Genomic DNA, 23,566 nt, shown 5'->3' with positions numbered 1-23,566 from the left:
GGCCCAGCCTGTGAGCAGGGCTGCCCGGGGGCTAGGGGTGGGGAGCTGGGCTCGAGTCCAGAGGGGGCTTAGGGCAAATCTTGCGTCAGGATCTGCTGGCAGGCCTGAAAATAACTTCCGTCATGGCCCAAGGCCCTCTCTGTGGATGCTGCAGTACGAGCGCACAGCTCATGGGTACCTGGCCAAGGCCTCACTCCTGTTCTCCAGGCCACTAAACCATGAAATGATCTCTGGAAACACTGACTAATAAAATAGGTAGCGCTCTTTGGTTCCCTAAGAGTATTCCTTTCATGGTTACGAACTACCCTGAAGAGAAGAAACTAAATGAAATCCTTACGTGGGATGGCACTGAATACTCGTAAGTCTTTTGTTCACCATGCATATAATTAGTGAGAAAAGTATATCAAATAATTGATTTTCAAATTCTAATAAGTACCCACAGATTTCAAACTTAGATATGTATTTGAAAATAACCTATAGATTTTCTAATTTCTTTTGTTTTGCCTGAAAAGCAAACAAAATGGGACTGCGAAGAAATAAACCCACACATTTCAAGGGGAAAGTTAAAAAGAAATTAAATGAAAAGTGTAACGCATTCTAGGCAAACACAAATGATAATTTTCCATGTTCCTCGAAGAAAGAAAATGATTAGAGAGCACTGTATTATCGCTTTGTGTATCAGCTGCTTAATAAGTATCTATTGAATGTAAGCATTACTTTGGGGAAAAAAGGGTAATTTCCTCTGTCATTTTGCAGCTCGGAAACTGAGGTAATGTAGCCTGAAAGTGAATTTGGATATAATAATACGCTAATAACAACTATAATTAATGGAGTATTCTGCAGACTTTATCTCCTTGTTACAAAAGTTATCCTCATTTTGCAGAAGAGAAAACTGAGGCTCAGAGAGGTTAAGTAACTTGCTTCACGGTCACTCAGTCAGAATGTGACAGAGTCAGCACCTTGACACCCATGGTCTCCTCTCCTTTACCATCTCCCCACTTTCCGTATATCACCCCCAGCACGTTTGGTCCAAGAACTTCCACTGGCTTTCAGAGTTTGCCCATCACCAGGATGAACCTGCTCCCTGCCCGATGCAGCGAGGGAGGGGGGAGGCCTCCCTGGGGGCAGACACACCCTCTGGGGCCTGGCGGGGGACGCAGCCCCCCAGGGTTACCTCTCTTGAGTAGCACCACGGTGGCGTCGCAGTTGCTGCTGTCGTCGATTTCAGCGTTGTTGGCCAAGCCGTTGACCATGTTTCCTGCACCCTTGGTCCTCCTCTCGAAGCACTGGTGTATGCAGGCGTTGTATCTGGACATGGCCATAAGCGGAAAGAGCCCATCAGCATGGCCGTACCTGCCTCCCCGGCTCCCAGCTCCCTGAGCCTGGACGCCTGTGGGGGACCCTGTGCCTTAAGTTATTAGGTTATTATGTTATCATCCTGTTTCCCCCAGAATATACAACCTGCCCATTTCCCAACTTGAGAATATACGGTAAGTGAAAATAAAGCCAACATCACACAGATACATAGGGACACACTGCTTTCTCTGCAGAGTCTTCCATGTCAGCAGGGGGACCTCTGGGATTGAGTTCCCCTACTCGGGGTCTGTGTGTGCGTGGAAGGGCTGTTGTGAGACTCAGAGGGATGGGCAAGGTCTCCCTCCTCTGGGCCACGTCCCCAGGGCCTTTGCTGTCAGGGGCATGCTTGGTGGAGGAAGGTCAAGGCGTCACGTCCGTCTCTGCTGCCACCCCGGGCTCTGCATCACGGTCCACGTGTACAGGCGGGCTGGCTGTCGAGGTCTCTGCCTGCCTTTGGTTTCCTGAGGTCATAGGCTGGGAGCCTGCGAATGTCTGTCACTGTTGTGCCCTAATTCCAGGTCTGCTGCGCCCTTGGCTTTATGAAAAAATTCTGGGCTATGATTCTCCAGAACGATTGAGTGGAAAACAATCAAAACATTGTGCAGTGCTTCTTCCACGTGTGTTGGAAGGGAGGGAGCTTGGTCAAGGTCCTAGGATGTTCTGGTAGGTAAATGTCCCGGTCCCTTTATCGTTGGTATTAGAAGACTCCCATAGAGGAATCCTAGGAAACTCACTGGTTTTTAAAATATTTATGACATTTATGAGATGAAAATAAAACTATAAAAATGATATTTCTGAGACCATTGACAATTTGAACACTGACTGGATACTTACTCGTATCAAAGCATTAGCGTTCTTTTAGTTGTGATCGTGGTGGTTAGGTGAAACATGAGTCCTTTAAGAGACACGCACTGACGTTTGGGTAGGTGAACTGACATGTTGTCTGGGGCTTCAGGTCACGTGGGGAGAGGGAAGCTGCTAGGGGTGTGGGTGGAGGAAGCTAGCTGATGGTTGTAGGGCTCCTGGCAAGCACGCGGGGTGTGTCACGCTAGTCTGCCGACTGCTTTGCACGGTCAACATTCTTCTTAATGGAAAGACCTCCCCACTTTCTTTCTCTCCCCTCCTGATGGGGCTCTAGGGGAGACGTAGTGTTTCTGGCACCTTGACTCAGAATCCACTTTCCCCACAGAAATACTGACTCGCCTGGGTGTTTGCTTTAAAAGTTAACAACTGTGTGTTATACGTTTATTTGGATTTGGATAATAGGATAATAATACTATGCATCGTAGTATTATAAGCGCTTTCCTGGAAGCAGATATTGGTTAATTCCTTAACTCTTCCATCACGTTCCATCCTACAAACACCCTTTCAGGTAGGAAGCATCGTTCATTCTGTTTTTAGAAGCAGAAACTGAGATTCAAAATGACGGAATCACCTGGCCCAGGTCCCATGGCCGGGGCTGCACAGGAAGCACTTGATCTTAACCACCGGACCACACTGCCTCATCTGGGGACCAAACCCCAGGGAAGTGACATACATAGCAGTACAGAAATCAACCCTCGCTGAGGCCGGGTATGCCTCAGGCTCCGGGAAGGTTTCTACCTGTTGGGCCAAACTGGAATTGCTTTATGACCTTCAGACAGAACGTTTAAAGTTATTTTAAAGCCATCTACCCAGGAGGCAGCTGATGGCTCTAATACATGCTGTTTTTAACGGCTGCTGCTCTGTTTTATATTTTTAATTGAATGTTTTAAATTTTGTGCTTGCACCCTGAAGCTATTTTATTGTGAAGCATGCAATTTTATAAATCAGATTTTATAAAACCCAGTGATTAAAGCCTCTGATTATGGAGCGGGATGGCTAAAGAGCAGAGATTTCAATTTAGAACTTAGGACTAGAATTTATGCAGAAAATTCCACGAGCACAGTAGTTGCCTTTCCCCGGTCTATTTGTATCCTGCCGGTCTGAACAGCTGGGAGGTTGGTGAAGCTGAGGCATCAGCAGAAACACACCTCATCAGCTTCCACACTGGGCACGGTTTGGGGTAGGGAGATTGTTCACTGTGTTATCTTTACGTCCACGTGCCCCGCCGGCAACTCACGGGCATTACGATGGCTCAGTAGAGGGGTACTGTGGTCACAGAATGCACGCTAGCAAAATTCCTCCATCTTCCTTCTTTTTAGATGAAAAACACTTTTGAAGACCTCCTTATTCCGTGTAGCCCCTGGTGAATTCAGTATGGGACATGCTTTCATCTGAATTCAGATTTAAAACCCTAGATCCACGTTGGGCTTACAGCAGACACTCAGTCAATTCTCTGGAATAACTGACGGATTCCCTTTTCAAAAGGGAATATGAGCGCTCTTGACTCTTTGGGGTCTCAAAGCATCAAAATGTAAAAAAAAAAAAAAAAAGGTGAAGCAAAAAATGCTGAAAGAAGACGTCTAATGGTGAGGCTTCCTGACTGTGGCACCGATCCCCTAGTAGTTTTGTTCTTTGAGAGAAAGAGGAACAAGTTGGCTCGTTCCATCTTTAAAGGCTTTTCCTTGGAATCTAGAAACCGTGGAAAACTTTTGGGCCAGCTCTGGTTTTCATGGGAGCTGATGTACTGGGATGCTTAAATGCAAGGTGATTTGTGGTGAAAGTATCTGGTTTCTTTGTTTGCTACCTCACGGTAACTCCACACCAGGATCAGTTTGGGTGAGGTTCTATTCTATCAGTAGAAATGTCCTCTTCCAGTCACACGACCCAGTTACTGGGTCCACACTGACTGTGGGACAGCTCCTGAGGTGGAAACTGGGTGCTACATTGAGTGGAATGGCAGCAGATGACTTACAGCCCGCCCTGGCCATCGGTCAAGCCAGCTCCTACCTTCACTGTTCCTGTGACGTTTGTCAGTGGCCACGCCGATTTCTCCCAACGGGCTCTCGGCCACCAGAATTAATCTTTGTCAGGCCTCAACAGCAAGGAAAACTTGACATGTCAATTGCAGACTGCTACCCGACGGGTCCAAATGGGCAGTTTCTGAGAGCGGTCTGCTGTCCTGCCCCCTAGAGAAGGTGATCACTCCTGCAGTCACATAGACTGGGGAGAGTATGGACTAACTTAGAGCGAAAGGAACAGCTCCCGTGGGGCAGGAACCTGCAGCACAGAATATCTCTGCACTACTGACAACCTCCTCAACTCCATGGCACTCAGCAAAAAGATGAACTGGCAGGTTCCAACCATGGTGCTTACGTTTTACATTAGAGTACGGGAAACATCAGCGACATAACTCTTGATACAGGTGGTAAGCTGTCCAGACTCCAAGGGGAACAAGCACGCATAATGTGGTGGTTTTAAAATACATCCACACATTCTGTGACACTCCTCTCTTCAAAAGGCAAAGTAGACACGTTGAGTGAGGACTGGACTGAGTGACTCTTTTCTAATAAACAGAACATGGCAGTAGTGATGGTGTGTGACTTGTGAGACCAGATCATAAAAGGTGTTGCTGGGTCCTTCCTGCTCTCTCTTGAATCACCTGCTCTTTTGGAAGCCAACTCCCGGGTGTGGGGACAGTAGAGTGGCCCTGAAGAGAAGCCCACATGGTAAGGAACTGGGGCCTCCAGCCAACGACCAGCACCTACTCACTAGCAGTGTGAGTGGGCCGTCTTGGAGCCCCAAACGGATGACAGCCGCCCTGGACAACATCTTGCCTCTAATCCCAAGAGAGCCCCGGAGCTAGCACCCTCCAGTTCAACTGCTCCTGGATGCTTAACTCTCAGAAACTGGATGAGATAATACACGTTTGTGGTTTTAAGCCATTAAGTTTTGTGGTCATTTGTTAAGCGGCAATAGCTGACTAATACAATACAAATAACGGAAGTCTGTAGATATCTTATCCATGGTTTTAGTTATCTCTTATCCAGCTCTGGCCCCATCTTCCCTCCACCTATATGGAAACATAACACATTGAGCTTTACCTCCTCTCTTGTTATGAAAGTGAGCGAAAAAAACAGCCAAAAGCTAGGCTGCCAGGTCCTGAAGAGGGGGCAACGGTTTGAGAGATTTCTCAAACGAAACCACGAAGCTTTGATTCTATCATACATTTGGGTTGGAAGGGTCTACGCTTTTGCTATAAGTCGAGATTGCATTGATTCCTAGCAGGCTGCCCAGGGAGCCAAGTGAGCCTCTGATGACAGGCACCCGCCCTGTCCCCTGTTCCTCTGTCCACATTATCACATAATGCTGAGTGTAGGAAAGAGTTTTGGGAGAGAAACTAAGAAAGTATTTTACTTACTTCATTATGACAATGTAGATGAGATACATCAGCACGAGGACCAAAGACTCCCACCTGTGGACAAACCAAGAATGGTCAGTTAACAGAAGCCGCCCTAGACAGATGTGCCGTGCTCCAGGTCCTCTCAGACACGTGTGTGATGCGAACGGCAGCTCAACCTGCCGAGCACGGCAAGCATGAAGCAGACGTGCAAACAAGTTCCACATATTTCCAGGTCTGCAGACATTTCCTAGGCTGTATCCAGGTTTGCAGGATCTTTCTCTTCCTCCCCTACTTCAAAGGAAAATGCTCCCTCTTCTCTGTTATTTGCTCACCCCAAAGAATATTTTGAACCCAGCAAGCCTTCTATAATATAGCTGAATATAGGGCTATGTGTATAAATCTGACCACAGCTTAATCATTCACTGAAACTATTCAGATACAGTTACAAGGGGCAAACTAGAGGAACTGATAAGGGCAACCAAGGGACTGTTAGGTATATCAGAGCAAGGCATGTGTAGAGAGAGGGAGACGGAGAGGGAAAGGAAGAATAGTTGGGGGGGAGGGCAGAGGGAGAGGGAGGGACAGAGGGGGAGAGAGACAGACACCTTGGGCAGGGAAGGTGCTAGCAGGGAGGATTAGCGTGAATGAGGGGGAAAATGGTCAAGAGCAAGCAAGAAAGAAAAATAATGAAAACTTCTGGAATGTACCTTGAACTTCTGATACTTTGAATATTTCCTCTATTTTCTTTAGTTTAGTAACTTTCAGTTAAAAAGCAAGGGAACGTGATTTCTAGGTTCCCCTTTAGCTGTAGAATTTAATTAGTTAATTGAGGGAGTAATTTTGACTTTAAGAAAAGGTGCCTGGAGGATGGTCTATGAAGAAATTCTAGGTTATGGCTTTCCTTCGCTTTTTCAAGTTCCATGTCTGGAAACTGATCCTGGGGAAATATGTGATCAAATGTAAAGAGGGGGCACACACAGGGTGTTCGTTGCAGTGCTGTTTTATAAAAATGAAGTGTTGGAAAGAAGCAAGGCGGTTATCAGATGAAGAAGTGGGTACGTGAGTTATGGTATGTCCACAGGATAACGAGCTACCATGCATTGGCTGAGAATGATTCTGCAGACATGCACAACCACAGAGATGGTCCTCTGTCATCCTCTTCAGTGTTTCTGCAGCATCTGAAGTTGATTGCCCACCCGCTTCACAAGACACTCTCTTTTCCTGACTTCTGAGGGCCACACTCCTGGTTTTCCTCCTGTCCCCTAATTTCTTCTCCCTCCCTTTGTGTCCCCTCCACTTCTTCAGTGTGACCTCTAACGTTCTCTCTGGGTGATGTCCTCTTGTCCCATTTCTGGAAAACCAACAGACACGTCCACGCCACACTTCTCCCCGCTCCAGGTTCAGGATCCACTTGTCAATACAGCCTCCCCACGTGGCGTCTAGATGCAGGTCGGAACAGAATTCCTAATTCCTACGCCCCAGCTTCGTGTTCTCCAGGGCTTTGCCATGTCAGTGAACTGCACAGTCAAGCCCCACATCTGGAAATAAAAGTGGAGCCCTTCTCTACCCTACCCCATGCCCGTCGGGACTCTGCGTCCAAAATATCTCTGGAATTGTGGGTGTCTGCCCGCTCCACTGCTACCTCCCTCCCCCACCTTAATTTCAGCCTCTGAACTGCCTTCCTCAATGCTTCTGGATCCTGTCATTCTTCTGCTTAAGACTCTTCAATTGCTTCCCAAAAGACTTGAGAAAAAAATCAAAGGTGCCCCTCCCTGCAAAACCCGGTTCTTTTTCCTTCTCCCCCCAATCCTCTTGTGTCCCAACCTGGCCTCCTTTCATTTGCACACGGCAAGCTCCTTCCTTCTCCTCAGAGCCTTTGCACTTAACGTCCCCTCTGCCAGGAATGCTTTTCCCTTCACTCCTTCGCGGGTCCCTTTCATCCTGCAAATATCAGCTTAAATGTCACCTCCTCCAAGGAGTCTTCCCTGCCTACTCCTCCTTCACTTTCTGTTTGTGTTCTTTAAACCTCTGACCAGTCTGGGATTATCTTCTTCATTTACTTATTCACATCTAATGCCTGTTTCTAGCAGTCACTCGACACCACTCCTCACATCTGATTCCCGCCTGAGCGATCTGGTTTCTCCTTAGATCAGCCTCCCTGACAGAGCGCCCCCCAGGCAGGCACCCCGCCCTCCCCAGCACAGAGCAGCACTCAGCTCGTCTGCAGAGGTGAGACTTCTCGAAATGTCAATTTTCAGTTGCAAGACACCTCCAAGGGACCTGAGCGTGGTCCTTATCTCGTTGAAACCAATGTACACGTGGCATAAACATAATTGGGAAAAGCGAATTTTTATTCCAGCTTTATTCTGAAGGAAGAGATACCCGAGAGCTGGAGGGAAGTCATGTGATTGCTTCGACGCACTTTTACAGACTTGGTGAGGGGTCATTGGAAAACAAGCCAACGTCAAAGAGACATCCCCATGAGGCTGAATTACGTCCAGCACTTGGTGAACAGGTATATTTATACTCTCTCACTCCTTTGTCTCTTTTTGATTCTTTACTCAAAGCAAGCCCTTCCATTGCAATATGTGAGTAAGCGTCTCTGCCGTCACATTTCAGGGGTGCCTGTGGCGGCGGGGTTCCCTCTCCTGCTGGCCTTTCAGGTTTGCCTTCTTGGCACCCAGACTCAGGGTCCACCCAGTGCTTCCTCCTCGTCAAGTGAGGCTCTCTGAGGCCCCTCTGCTTTGTGGCCTGATTCCGTGTTTGAGCATCAAATCTTGGCTTCCTGCTCTTTGGTGTCGCCCCCCAACCTCCTGCCCCCGGGGCCATGAGTATCTCCAAATGACACCGTGATGACGTGTCTGCTCCCCCCTCATCTCAGACATCCCCAAGGCCACGGCAGAACTGGGTTTTGCATTCTGTGTCCAGTTCTGGAACGGAGGCTGGCAGCCAGGAGGTGCTCAGGAATGAACAGTTTGGGACTTGAAGCGACTCCAACTGCAGACCCTGATGTCACACGCTCTTCCCATCTGCCCCTCCCGGCCACAGCCCGCCGCTGTCCTCCAAGGACCTGGGCTTGTGTGATCTGGGTGTGCTCTTCCCTTCCCACAAACTTCCACGCTGAACCACCTACAACTGGCTCTGGATTCTCCTGCCAGAGATTGTTCTTTTCCGCGTTGGAGGGCTACGCCCTGTCACCCCCCCACCCCCACCCCTCGCCCAGAGGGCACGTCTCCTCTTCCTAACCAGGGTCCAGAACCACGAAAGCCGGTCTCCAACACCATGCAGATGGACACTGTCCAGGTCGTGTCCCAGGCTCTCCTTTCTCCCCCAAAGTCACGACTCACTCAAAGAAGAGACAAAAACAGCACCCTGCATCCTTTCGTTTTCTTGTCAGGCCTTCAGACTCACTGAAGACACATTCTGAATTCCTTCTGGCAACAGTGGGGGTCTTGCTGGGCAGGGTGAACACATACCCTACTAGGTGGCTCTCTGATGCTATCTATGTCAGATGTCTTTTGGGGCAGGAATCTGATGGAAAAGCAGCCGACGGATATTCTCCTGCCTCTTCCTGCTAATGGAACCCCACTATGTTGAGGCAGTAAATGGGGACCCTTGATCTCAAGGAGGGTGGGATAAATGATTGGTCTAAAGTTGTAATTCTATTCCCCCCGGACACTTATTGATCAAAGCAGACCCAGTTGTGACCAAAGAGATATAAGGTGGAAAGGTGTCCAATGAAATGACATAGCCCCTTCTTCTTCCTTCTTGCCTTCAATCCAAACTTGATGGCTGGAACCACAGCAGCCATCTTGGGGTCATGAGGGAAAGGTCAAGAGAAATGCAGAGCCACTGTACTACCTACATCTGGGGTACTTGATATGTAAGAAAAATAAACCACTATTTCTGTAATCCACTGTGGCTGGCTTTTCTGCTACCTGCTACTGAAAGCCTTCTGGTGGCCACTTCCTGGCTGAATGGGACTTGCTGTGGAATGCTGCTTGAGGAACGGTAAAGGAATCTAAACCACGCATGGTGGGGACCCCTTCCCCTTCTGTACTTGTATTTGACAAGGCTCCTTTGCTCCTAAAGAGTACTTTAGTTTCAAAATAAGCGCAACTGACATTAGTTTCCTTTCAAGGATTTGGGGTGAATTGGTTACCTGCCTTGACATTGCTAGAACATGCTGGAATGTCCTACAACAAGGAAAGGAACTCACTGTTTAAGGAATTATTGAAATACTACTGTGCTTTAATTGCAAGATTGAAGAGTCTGTCTCTTAGGACAGAAATCAGAGGAATCAGCTCCTAGACTCACTCTTTCAGCAAAATAAATACTCATGGGTGGCTGGGAGAGAAAGTAAGAGATGTGGACAGTAAAAAATATCTTAAAGTTCAGTATATTTTGCAGTCACGTGAGGAGCTGAAATCCCTGGAAATCCCAAAGCAGTGATGGGTCAGTGGTGCAGACTTTAACTCCTCAGCCTCACTCGTGCAAAACGGTCTCCGTCACCCCATCCACATAATAACCATGATTACGTAACAGGTCGGCCGTCTGAGAATGATATTCGGTGCCGTGAAAGCTTCCCCTAGTTCTTCCCGCAGTTTCACCCGTGCATGAGTTATGATTCCAACCCACCCCAGGCTGGACCAAAACCAGCTTGGGAATTTGCGACTCGTGTATCCGTGGCCCTCCCGCCTCCTCCCTCCTGTGGGAGCCCGGGTGCCCAGGCTGAGGGGTGGATGACCTCAGAATCCGGCCTTCAGCACAGGCTCGGGGAGTAGCCTAGGAACCCAGGTTCTCTCCCCTGACATCGCAGGAGGGTCAGCCTTTGGAAAGGAGAGGATACAGACTCTCCAGTTCTTGCTCCTTCCCATCTGAAATATCCTAAAGGACACCTTGAGGGTAAGGACTGACACAGGCTTGTCATGAACCTGCTTTCATTTCCTCCTGCTGTGGTTTTCACGAGCAAAGCCGAGGAGATGTGGAGAGAGGGCTCCTTCTAAGACTGACAGACGGTAAACCACGGCGGGTCTCCTTTTTTCAGGTTTTCTGCACAAAAGCAGCAGAAAAATTTCTGAGGTCAACTGTGATCATAACTTGCTTTTCCTTATGGCAGCACTGTTAGCAAAGAGCAGGAACACTGAGCAACACTTAGGCACCTACTGTTTGCTGGGGCAGAGCATTGGTTGTGCCCACCACGCCATGAGTTTGAATGGGAACGCTTCTGCAAGTCTTCTTGTGCTGCACGTAATCCCCAAGGACATGAGGGGAAAATGTCACCACTCCACGTGGCCACCAGGTCCAGGTGGATCCCACGAGGAGGTTCTTCCTGACCTCTGGCCTCTGACCTCTGACCTGTGCTGCTCCCAGGCGTCTTGATCCCTTTCAGCTTCCCGATCACTGTTATTCAAAGAAGACTTCCTTCTTATTTTTATGGGTCAGTATAGGGCCTATGCGTCTTAGAGCAAGTTCCCCCAGCTGTCTCCCCCCTTGCCCTCTTGGACAGAGGAGAGAGAGGCGACAAAAGTATCTTAATACCCTGGATAGTGTGTAACGTTTATGGTCCATGTGATATGCTCCCCACCATCCCAAATTCTGAAAATCACAGAGACATCCTAGGACACAGACATGTCGCTCCAGCAAAGGGCTAGCACTCAGTTTGCTGAAAACGAAGACTGCTGGGCTCTGTAATTCTTTTTTTAATTAAAGGTATAATTTATTATTATTTTCATATTCTTTTCCATTATGGTTTACTAAAGGATATCGAATAGAGTTCCTTTGTGCTCTACAGTAGGACCTTGCTGTTTGCGCTTCTTTTCCTAGCTCGTTCTTAGCTCTAAATAATACCACGCAAGTCGTTTACCTACAGCACCACAACTACCTGTTTCTGAGATGTTCTTTCAGAAGAAGTAGGTGTATTTTCACATCACTCTACTTCCGCAGATCAAATATTTGAAAAATGTAACAAGAATGCATGACACACCCCATTTCTGTTTCCATTTCAAACACAGCAGACATGCTCAGAACCCACCTCAAAAAAGGTGATTTGGACATTGACCCAAATGCAAATGTTCCCGTATACTTAATTTGGGCAATTTTTTTAATCTATCAAAAAAAATCACTGATTTTTCAGAGCTCTAAGATCTTCTTGAATGTTAGGCAGAACTTTAATGGGTTAAAGGTCACTGACATGTCTTCACCTCTGGTTCCTGGGATATACGGAATACATGGTGTTCGGAATATGCTGACGCGGTCTGGACAACTGGAAAAGGTTCATCAAATTTTAACCATGGCCTTGCCCATGACTGACTGTGGAAAGGCACAGTTGCCTTACACTGTCTAATCTGGATGGTAAAGACAGCAAGATAAAAGGATCCCCAAAGGAAGCCCACCAGGCCAGCCCAAGGCAAACGGTCTCTGCTCCGTGAAAGCTGATTTAATTTCTTTGTTGAGATGGACAGAGGGTTCCTGAGAAATGCTAGTTGTTCCAAGCTGCCCCGACATTTCCCTTTCTTTCCTAGACGCTGACTTTGTTCTTTACTGTACTGTCTCTACCACATAGCAAGGGGAAATTGGAAGGGGAAAAGAGGTACTTACCAGGAAACTTGTTCATCATAAATGAACTGTGAAAAAAAATAAAAAGGAGAGAAGATTAGACAGACACACACACACACATACACATGCACACACAGGCTTTATAACTGCATGTTATCCGCCCTTGTGGCTGGCTGGTGGGAATTGGGGCTGGGGCCGGTTTGGGGTGTGAAGCATCTGTGGGCAAACTCCCCGCTGTGCTGGTTTAGTCTCTCGTCAGTGTTCGTGGAAGGAGGTCTTGTTGGCAGACTCGGGTGGGCATCCGGCCATCCCAGCCTTCCTGCAAGTTCTGTCAGAGGATGGAGCGAGAGGGAAGCATGCCCAACCTCGTTATTTGTAGAATTTCAGATCTGGAAGGGGATGCGGAGCTTGGTGGGTGCTTGCAAACATGAGTCACTTACGGGCCCCCTGGAAGCTGTCTGTATGTCTCTGCGCATCGTACAGCACCTTCGAGCTTTTATGATAGCACCTGCGCTTTTATGCAGATTAGCGAGGGTCAGAAGCAGTGCAAAGGGCCAAACAGAGACCCTCCCTGATCAGTTAGGAGCCGAAGAAAACACACGACGGGACTGAGCTTAAGTCCTACTCCACATAGCATCTAAGATCACTTCTCATTTTGGGGGAAAAAGGGGTATAATTCTGGCCCTTTGATTTATACGGGAAACGGAGCTGCAGAGAACATGAGTAATTTCCCTGGGGTCGCCCAATTAGCTGCAGAGTTGGTCCTAGAACCCAGCCCTGGCTCCTAACTTCATGTTCTTTCCATGACACCCTATCTGCCCAGATGGTACGGTGCTGAAACCAAATGAATGCCCTTCTATTTCATTCAAGTAGGAAGCTGTTTCTTCCCACACTCACAGGACATGACTGATTTGAGCGCGATCATCTCTGAGCAACTTTCGTTCAGGGGCCCTCTGGAGACTCTCAGGCAGAAGCATCTGGGCGTAGAGGGTGATTACTGCACCCAGGTGGTAAACTCGGCTAACAACGGGACATCGCTTCAGTCCCCGGCGATGACAGCGACCACCAGTTGTGAGAGACACAGAGAAAACCTCAAAGACCAGCAGGTGCAGCTGAAAAGGCGCACAAGAGGACCTCCCTCCAATCACCCCAAAGGAGCATAGAGAAGGATGAGGAGAAAGGAGCCACCCTTTTCTTTGTAACTCACTCTTCCCAACAAGACACTGACAAAGACACTGGCTTCATCAGTTTTTGCCGCTTTGTCATCTGTCATTATCGGATCCAACAGGGCGGCATTTGGATGAAAATGTCAGACGAGAGTGGGAAGAGAAATAAAGAAGTAAAGGGAACCGCCCCACAATCCAGGCTGGATGGTGTGGAATTCATTCCCAGGAAGGCATTCCCAGCCGCTATTACATAATTGCCAGCTTTCAAAAAATCCAAGAAATCATGGAACAGAAGCAGTGATTTAAGTTGGAAAATGTTTTCTATTAATTGAAGTTAATTCAATATCAGTCTTGGGCAGCAGGCTGGAACAATCAATTCAGAGCCACTTAAGAGAGCACAAGATACTAGTAAAGAGTTGATTAGATCACCAATTTAATGCTCCTCTCTGGGGAGGGCAGCTAACACTCCGCAATATGCAAGCAGCTTGAAGAAGCCTTATTTTGTGCCACCTAACTGACAGGCGAAAAAAAAAATCAGAATGGGCTTAATTGTACAAAGGATTCCAAAGTGAGAGCAGAATTTACAGGGAACACAATAGCAGAGAAATAGTGAGGCATGCCTGGATGCAAACGTGGTGGGGGGAGGGAACCAGAAACTTCCAAACGACAGAGGCAGCGATGCTGGTCCCTGCCCACCTGGGGCCCTGAGGCCTCAGCTACCCTGTGGCCCACGAGTGAACACGGTCTGGGTTTGACCCCACTGCTTCAAGAGGATTGGGTGGAGACATGACAGCCTCCAAAAGAGAACAGTCACATTGATAAAAGGGACTAGAAATCAGGCCTTTGAGAAAACCTGAATGGAAAGAGGCTTGTGTGTGGTGAGGAAAGAGACCTGCCTGCAGAGTCTGGTGGTGCCTGGAGGGGGCCGCCAGCTGACTGTCACCCACCCAGAAGGAAACCCGCACTGTTCACAGACTGTTCCCCTGGGAGACCACATCTCCGGACCACGCCGACAGAGCATGGAACCGGCCTGTCTGAAAACGTAGGACGACAAAGATGGTGACTCTCACTTGGTGTTGTTGATGGTTAGAGCGGATTTCTTATTCCTTACAGATTTTATTTCATTTGATTCTCCTAAGACGAGTGTTGCACATCCCTCTGTATTTTCATGCGCACTCGGTGAGTAAAAGACAAAACAACTTCCCCACCCCTGCTGGCTGGGTGACTAGGGTAGAAGAGAACCTGAAATCACACGCCTTGCCCCACCTGAAACAAGAAATTGCGCCCCCAGTTCCAGCCGGTCCCCACTAGGTGGCGCTCACGTCCCGGCCCCGCATCCCAGCGGCCCGGCCCCGGCAGAGATGTTGAGATCAAGTTGGACCAAGTCCCCTTGGCGGCTCCATGAAATCTCCTGGGAGGTGGGCAAGGGCCCCTGGACAGACCGCTTCCTGCAGCGGCCTGCGGCCAGCCCACTGCCATCACGCGGCGGGGTGACGTTCTGGAGGCAGCTCCTGCCCGGTGCTCTGAGATGGGGCCGGGTGGGTCCCTCAGTTACACCCACACGCAGTCCCCAGACCTGAGCGCAGCGGTCGGAGGTGCTCCATCCTTTTCCCAAGTGGGATTTTGCAGAGAAGCCTTGGGAAAGCAGCTCTCTGTGCTCTGCTGGTTGTGTTTGGGGCGAGGCCGCTATTGCCCACCCCCCCCCAGGGCCCGCGTGGGTGCGCTGATCTCTGGGCCCCAGATTTGCTGCATGGCTGGTCAGGGACCTGCTCTCTGACCCATATCTGGTTCCTCCAGAGCAACCCCCGGCTTCACGCTAAGCTTTCCACGTGTTCCGCAGACGAGCTAAATGGGAACTCACAGGAGTGAATCTGAAAAAACCCTCTTTTCCTCCAGGCCTCCGCGAAACGTTTGGGTACCAAGGAAACCAGCTTTTCAGTGCTGGTGTCTGCTCTAGAATTCTTCCGAGAGAGACAGGATTCCATCAGGCAGGTGAATCCCTGGATGACCGAGCAACCCAGGGAACTCAAGGTGGAACAGCAAGGAACAGACAGCCGGTAGTCGCAGGCAAGTGGGCAGGAGAGGAGAGGCCAGGCTGGCCCCGCAGCGCACGGCGGCCCTGGGCTGGCTGGTTGTAAGCGGTAACCATGGCGCTGGGCGGCTGCTGTGCTGGAGCTGAGACCTCGTAGCTTGTACAGTAATCTCTGGCACCATCAGAATTTTAAGCAGTGAAGGTAAAAGGAGAAAATCAACACCATCATTCTCTTTCAAGAGACTGAAACCTTGAACATCTTCCCCGCGTTGCTGGGAAGGGAAACTGCTCCCCCCCACGGCGTAGATGCCCTCAGGAGATGTGCCTACTCGGCGTCCTGCATTCCTCCGGCTTCAGGGACAGGGGTGCGGGTGGCTTAGCGGAGCCCACGGCGATTCCCTCTGAGGGGAGGAGTCAGATGGAATGCATTGGAAAACAGCTGTGAGGCACAGATATGGTTTCCAATTGCAGGGTAAATCGTGATTCTGACATGAGCATCTCCAGCTGGCCGACCTGACGGTGCTGGGGATACGGGAGGGTAGGAACTAAAGGCAGGGCTTGAGCAGAGCTGGACATCCCATATCAACCTGCAGGGCAGGCCACAGCAGAAGAAACAGTGATGAGAGGACCAATTTAGGATACAGGAGATGACGGTTGTTAAATCAAAAGGTTACGTTCGCTCAGCAGCGCAAAAACACAGGCGAGGAACTAAAATGTCCAAGTTGCTGTCCTCGGGAAAGAGCAAGTCTCCTGGAATCCCGTCCAGCCAACCCGATTCCCGGCTCTAGGAGCAAATGCTCGGATGCCCCGGCTCCCTCCCTGACCCCAGCACCACTTAAGAGCAGCCCTGCCTCTTCACTGTGGCAGGGATTAGGGAACAGGGGACCCCCTGGTTTGTTTGAGGAACTTGAATGTTCTCTCACATCCTTCTGTGTGAAAATCTTCTGGCTGCCAGAGTCATTCCCGTTTTGCTGGGGCCCTGAGATGTAATCGTGAGCAGAAGGGCCTCAGGGTCTCCAAACTAGAGAAGGAGGAAGGGCCCGAGGGGAACAGGCCGTGGAGGACAGCGGGTACCAGAAGACAGTCAGCAGGGTACATGTCAGGCACTTTCCTCTCACAGAAAGGGCGAGATAAGGAGATTTAAGATGAGTCGTCTTAATGAAAGACTTCCAGGAGAGGGAGGCAGATGTTCAGTCTCCAAACGTAAAGTAAGCGCTTCCTCCGGGTGCCCCTGTGAAGGTGGACTTCGTGGTAGGTGGGGTAAAGCCAGACTGTACGAGGCAGGTTTTGTTGGCGGGAAAACCTGAATTCTTTGCTGGGCTGATGCAGCTGTACATCTTCTCCTCCCGCTCTGGTTGGCCTGAGAGGTTGCAGCTCGCTCACCTTGAGCAAATCCCTGGATTTCTGGAGCCTTGGTGTTGCCATCTGTAAAATGGGACTCCTATCACAGCTGCTTGTGCAGTGGTGAGTATTGAACTAGGAAATCTCCATCGACAGACCCAACACTGTACTCAGTCCCGTAGGAAGCGTGGAGTCTATGCCTGTTGAAAGTGCCCGTGAGAATGTAGGTATACTTTCTATGGAAGGATTTGCTCTCTACCACTGTGCTCTCCAAGCTGATAGGCACTAGCCACGTGTGGTCTCATACGTTGAAATGAATGAAATAAGGTTCAGTTCCTTGGTTGCAATGGTTGCATTTCAAGAGTACAACGGCTAAATGGGAAAAGAACTTGAAAAAGAATAGACACACGTATATGTACAACTGAATCACTTTGCTGTACACCTGAAACTAACACAACATTGTAAATCAACTCTACTCCAATATAAAATAAAAATTAAAAAAAAAGAGCTCAAAGGCTCACGTGCTTGGTGGCTATCATATTGGACAGTGCTGAGTTGTCTCTCTTTATCAGAGTGGGGGGCTGCACTGAGTGAGAGGGCAGTGTCACCTCGGATGAGCCTTGCTGCTGTGCCTGTGCTCAGGTTGCCCTGAGGGCCCCCCCCACTGCCAATGGCCCACCCGGCCCTTCTCCAGGTGGGCAGCCCCTCCTCCCCCAAGCTGCATTTGTGAGCCTGTCTGTTATCTGGAACCTGTCTCAGAGGCCGCTCCATACCCCCTGGAACTTTCCCTTCTCTTGGTGCTCAAAATCCCCCATCTTGAAGCAGAGATGAAGGGTAAAAATAAAGTATTCCTTTTAGGGCAGCTGTTAGATTGACGATGTAATGAATCATTTGCATTTATGTAAATTACATGATTATGTAAATTACAGTAACATTTCAATAAAAGAGACTGTCTGTCGGGTCTGCTGGAATTTGGAGAAAGAAGATGGGGAGGCTGGAGCTGCCATCGTCAGGTGGGGGTGGGTCCTTGGGGAGAGTCCATGAGGGTCTGCGGAGTACCCATCGTGTAGAGGCACACAGGACGTGCTCCGAAGGACCCAGGATGCTCTCAGAACCGAAACAGCGACACTTCTCTTGCAGAAAGAGACCCAAGTCACGGGGCGAGCTTCCTAGGCCATGTCAAGCTTCTCCAGGGCCTGATGCTTCACTGTAGAGAATGTCACCTGGGCTAAAGGGGGATGCCTGATGGGGCGGGGGAAGGGCGCTGAGAGACAGGCGCTGTACGCTTTTGCAATTAGAACTGCTTTAGATGAGAGCATGTCCTTAATTTCTTCCGCTCTCTATTTATCTATTTATTTTTTCGCTCTCTCTTTAAAAAACAGCAACAACAAACAAACTAGAAAATAGCAGAGAGCAAAGGTCAGGTAAATCCCAGATATCGACGTGAACTGAGTCCCTTGTCTCTAAGTTAACCGGTTGAAGCTCTGTTGGTTTCAGAACACCCGTGCTGTGTTTCTGCTTTTTGGCCTGGGCCTCTGCAGCAGCTTCCATGTCAGCTGTTTCAGAATCCGGGTAGTAACGACCCCATCAGCACTCCCTGGACCCGCGGCCCCAAGCCTCCCTGGAGGCGTGGTCTTTCCAGCTCTTTGGATCCCCAGCCCTGAGGGACTGTCCTCGGGGCTCCTCCCTGTGGGCAGATGTATTTAGAAGTGGCCTCTGGTCCCATTTAGTCGGGACTTGCCCTCCGGGTGCATTAGCTCTTCATTGTGGCACCTCAGGGGACTGCCTTCTGAAGATTTCAGAGCCATAAAAAGGGGGAGAGGGTAAAAAAAACCCTAATAGTTAAAATAAATTATTCAGATAATTATTGGTAATTATTTGTGGGTAGGAGGAGGGTTCTAAATATAGGACTTTTCAGTGCCCACTGCAGAGTCCGACGGAGAAGCTTTGTGTTATACAAGGAAAACCCAAAGAAAAGTGATGCTGTTACCATGACATGAGGGAAAACATAGAAAGAGGAGACTAGGAAACCTTGACAAAAAGATATGGCGTGTGGAGCAGCAGCCTGGGGCTGGCGCATGGAAGAGATCTGTGGACATGGACGAACCTCCTTTGCTAAGCGGTGCTCTTCGGGTATTAGGCTGTTTTGCTCTTCAGGCTGGTTTTAAGTCTCATGTGAAAATGACCCCAAGAACGAACAGCCCTCAGAAATCCAGCCAACCAAGCTGCCATGATGCTTCCCCTTTCGAGACGATCCTCACCTGCAGATGAACATCTGAGGAAATGGTGTCCAACCGTATTTGAGGTTGAGTTTCTCCAAGCGCAGTGGGTGCCACTGGCATCAGAATCACGGGGGAAGATCCTGGTTGAAGTGAAGCTTCCTGGGTCCAACCCCAGGATCTACTGAATTCAAATCTCTGGTTTGCACGTTTCCAGGAGGCATGCTGAGCGTTTCCTGTGCTGCTGAATTTGGAGGAACGCCACTTAAAGTAGAAAGAACCGAGACCAAACCCTGAGGACCCAGACGTTCTCTTTTCCATTACTTCCTAACAGTGGAGAAAGGTAATTTTTCTCAAGATCATAAAAATCTAGCCTTGACGTCAGGTCGGTAAATACACAGTCCAATCTCTAGGTCACAGCAAAGAATCACTTGCTTTTGACTCTGTTGCCATCGGAGGGAACACAGAGCTGCTGGCATCCTGCGTGCAGCTGAGTCAGCTCTGATTCATCCTCAGCAGGTGATTGCTTTGCCCAAAGACCCCGCTCGGGTGAGCGTTGCCCACAGCCTGAGGATGCAAAACCGCTTTGTTTCTTCACACGTCATTAGCAACAATTACATTTGTTCTATCTTGAACACGGCCAGATAAATGTGACAGAAGACAGGTTATTTCACACAGGTCCAGGAGGTGTCTATGTGAAAACAGTGAAACTGACACCGGCAAATCTGCCGACGGGCGTGGACGCTGCCGAGTCCGTGCTCCCAGGGGGTCTTGTTTTTTTTTTTTTTTCCTTTGGTATAAGTTTATTTACTTATTTATTTTTGCCTGTGTCAGGTCTTCGTTGCTGCGTATGGGCTTTCTCTCTAGTTGCGGCGTGCAGGGGCTACTCTTTGTTGCGGTGCGCGGGCTTCTCACTGCGGTGGCTTCTCTTGTTGCAGAGCACGGGCTCTAGGCGCATGGACTTCAGTAGTTGTGGCACGCGGGCTTCAGTAGTTGTGGCTCTTGGGCTCAGTTGCTCCACGGCATGTGGGATCTTCGACACGGCTCAAACCCGTGTCCCCTGCATTGGCAGGCGGATTCTTAACCACTGCACCTCCAGGGAAGTCCCTCCCAGGGTGTCTTGGACTGCGTTGTTCTGGCTCATCGCCTTGTCTCTAGGAGGGTGGACACCTCCTTCTGGAATTCAGTAAAATGGAGAACTGCGTTCATTGACACCATCCACTAACATGTCTCTTGAAAAATGTAATTTTCAGAAATCATCCTAAAATACCCTGACAGCAGAAGAGCAGAGTGCATGTGAGCTGTATGGGATCAGGCATCACAGGACAAAGATTCTGCAGAGCGTGTTTGAGCAGTCTGGGCTGGGTGAACAGAGGCTTCTAGATCTGGGGGTGATTGTACCTCTTCCACAGGTACAAGAACACAGAGCTCATAGGTGTCCTTAAGTCTGCTGACCGGGAATTCAACAGACACACTGTGTTTTCAGTCCAACGTGGACGTCGGAGCACTTCTGCCCTTGGGGGGGCTGGTCTCAACCCTCCTGATCGTCAATCGCCCCTGGAATGAGGGTGCTGTGGTTGTAAACCCAAGCTCTTCACTTGGAGCTGCTGTTGACTTAACTAACCCATCTGATTCCTTGGGGAGAGTCTTGTATTAGACATCACTTTTGACTTATTTGTATACAGCTTTATAATTAAATCTAATTTATAATTAAATTATTTATAATTAAATAATATACAGGTAAGTGCTTTGTAAACAGGTAAGTAAATCCTTCAGAGGATCTATTTCCGTTCTGTGCGTAAGGAAACTAAGACCTGGAGACACTGATTTCTCCAAGGTCATTAGAGCTAGCGAGAAGGGGACCCGAACTAGGAGCCAGGTCTCCCGATTCCCATGTGTTGTTCTGACTTGCTGCCCTTCTCCTAGACGGCTCGGCTTGCCAAGCTAAGGGATTTGGGTTTGTCCCCACAGGACATGGAGCCGCTGATCATATAAACACAGGACTGGCATTTGCAGGTGTTCTTTGTTGAGACACCGTTTGGACAGCTCTGAGGACTGACCAGGGAGGGGGTATAGAGGGGGGCAGCTGTGATGCTACTCGTTACATTAATCTGCAATGAGCTTCATCAGTGCAGGCCAGAGATGCAAAAAGCCTCAAGGAAAACGGGCTACGGGGGACACACTGGGGACACTTTTACAAAGTGAAAATCCACAGGACACTGACGCCAGATGCGTATGTTGGGAGTTGGGGGGAAGGTCAGTTTAATATCATTCCCAGGCTGGGTAGCTAGGGTAGGAACGGGGGCTGAAATAAAGGAGGAGGGTCCAGTCTTGGGGAAATCATCCCAAGTGTAGAGACACATTGGGTCTGGGGCATGAAGGTGTCTAGTAGAGAGTTGCTTACCCACTGCTAGGGACACAGTGTAGGCGTGTCCGCGTGAAGGCGGTAATGACAACGGGTACAGTGGGACGGGCAGGGCGTGTCCTGGGAGAGTGCACAGAGTAAGGGGGAGAAGGAAGGTCCACACCCAGGGATGCTGAAGGGAGTTACAGGGGAGCCCATGAGGAAAGTGAGTGCAAAGGGTCGGGGGAATCGTAGGAAAACAGCAGGGGATGCTCATGGAGCTGGGGGACCAGAGCCAGCTCCTGCTCTGAGCACCGGACCATCAGGCTGGGGTTCTGAGTGATCAAAGTAGCCGCCTCCACGCACCTGCTCCACTTGGAGGAGCCACACGTCACCCCAAGCTGAGAAGGATGATTGGGAGATAAGAGGCCAGGGATCCAGGCGAGGTGCCCATCACACACTTACCACGATGAGCGCGACCACGGACAGCGTGTAGTAAATGGAGTCCCTCAGCAGGCACCAGGAGGACAGAGCCACAACCTGGAGGAAAAGGGGAGAGGAGGTGAGAAACAGGACATCGACTGTGCGGGGGAGACAGCCTGGCTCCTTGGAGTAGGAGAGGAGAGAGGGGCAGGGGTCCAGGTTAAGATATCTGCTCTGGAGGAAGAGTCACTTCTCCTCTGCAAGTCCTTCAAAGTCTCCTTTGGAGCAAAAGCTGGTATTTTTCCTCTGCTCTGCAGAGTAGGTCCATTTTTGCAGACGCTCCCAAAGGAGGCTGGGAGAGTCCCAGTGCCCTGTCAGAGTTGCTTCCTGGGCTGTCACTCACAGTCCCTCCCACCTCCCTAGAAAAGTGTCAGCCACCCCAGGGCCACAGGACACTTCTAGCTGCCTTTGCCCTTGGCCTCATAAGTGGAAAAGGACACAGCAAATGCCACCTCTCAGCTGGAACAGTGACAGGCACACGGTGCACCAAAGACAACAGGAAAAGGGATTCCAGGGACAAGGCCGCCTTTGGCCTCTCCCCTCCCCTACTGCTGTGTGCGGCTATGAAGAAAGGATCAGGCAAAGTCAAACCAGAGAGGGCTTTCTGGATTCAAATAACATGAAAGATATGACTTAAATAGAACCATAAATGAATAATGAGGCCAGCTTCTTTTCATTAACGCATTCTTCCACTGCTGTAGGGACACTGAGGTATTTTCTGTTGCTAATTTTGCCTTATATGGATGTGTATTTGCAGATCTAAGTTACAGATGACAGGGTTGTCAAGAAGAGAACTTGTGCCACGAGAATCACTTTAGAACAAACTTTACCCTTTTATCATCTCTCCTTGGACCATATACTCTTAGAACCTGTGACCATCACTTACCGTCTATGGAACAGAACAAATTGGACTAGACTGTTCATTTTCCATCAGGTCATAAAACGTGGTGAATATTTTAAAGTTTATTATAGTTAGGCTAATGGACTTAAAACATGTGGCAAATATCAATTCTGAATTTTCTTAAAAAAATCACTTAGGCTTTTAATTAAAGATGGCAGATTGAACACATACCAGTACCTTTGCTCTTTCTTGTTGCACTATAACAGGGTAACAGCAAAAGGACTGTTTTTTTTTTCTTTTTTTTAACAAGACATAAACCTGGGAGGAAAGGAGAATAGAAGAGCTGATCAGAGCAACGAAAGTTTGGAGGCTGAAAGCAGAAGAACAATTGGTCATTCAGCAGGCAGTGGGCCAAGCTCTAGAAGTGATGGTAAATGTGGCCTGAAAACGGGATGACCGTGAGACTGGTTAAGAATTCAATCCCAAACCTCCTCCCTCTCTTCAAGCAGACCAGTGACTGCACATCCCTCACCTTATCAGAAACAGGAGACCTGGCATTTAAAGAAGAGAAGTTCCAGAAAAAGGAGGAGAGGAAATAAATAAATAATTAAAGATTCCCAGAAGTTAAGGATGTGCATTTTCCAGCACAAAGGACAAAATGATGCATACCAATGCACGTCATTGTGAATTTTCCAAAGGCCAGGACCAAAAAATGGTCCTAGAAACTACCAAAGAGAGAAAAACAGGAATATATACAAAGGATCAAAACCAGAATGACATTTTATTTCTCAACCAAAGCACTGGAAGCTAGAAGACAATGGAGGAACGCCTTCAAGATTAGAAAGGAAAATGATTTCAACCTGGAATTCTACACTCAACCAAATTGTTCATTAAGGGTGAGAGAAGACTAAAAATAAAAGTTTAGTTATCTCAGAAAAAATGTAATTCCTACGTATCTTTTC

The 23,566-nt window shown here is 48.9% G+C and overlaps 1 protein-coding gene across 8 annotated transcripts in view; it reads right to left on the bottom strand.

The window, feature by feature from the left end:
• SLC24A3 (solute carrier family 24 member 3) overlaps positions 1-23,566 on the bottom strand; it is a 460,451-nt gene that overhangs the window by 37,849 nt on the left and 399,036 nt on the right. For all 8 annotated transcript variants that reach the window (XM_033840346.2, XM_073792619.1, XM_073792622.1 and 5 more), the window contains exons 7-10: positions 21,746-21,820; positions 12,221-12,246; positions 5,639-5,692; positions 1,175-1,308 (exon numbers count right to left, since the gene is read on the bottom strand). In XM_033840346.2, coding sequence (XP_033696237.1) covers positions 1,175-1,308; positions 5,639-5,692; positions 12,221-12,246; positions 21,746-21,820 — 289 coding nt within the window. The remainder of the gene's footprint in view (positions 1-1,174; positions 1,309-5,638; positions 5,693-12,220; positions 12,247-21,745; positions 21,821-23,566) is intronic.

The sequence above is a fragment of the Tursiops truncatus genome, chromosome 15 (assembly GCF_011762595.2).
Source record: "Tursiops truncatus isolate mTurTru1 chromosome 15, mTurTru1.mat.Y, whole genome shotgun sequence".
In the NCBI taxonomy this organism is placed as follows: Eukaryota; Metazoa; Chordata; class Mammalia; order Artiodactyla; family Delphinidae; genus Tursiops; species Tursiops truncatus.
The sequence above is the reverse complement of the archived record's forward strand: the minus strand, read 5'-3'. Positions and strand labels throughout refer to the sequence as shown.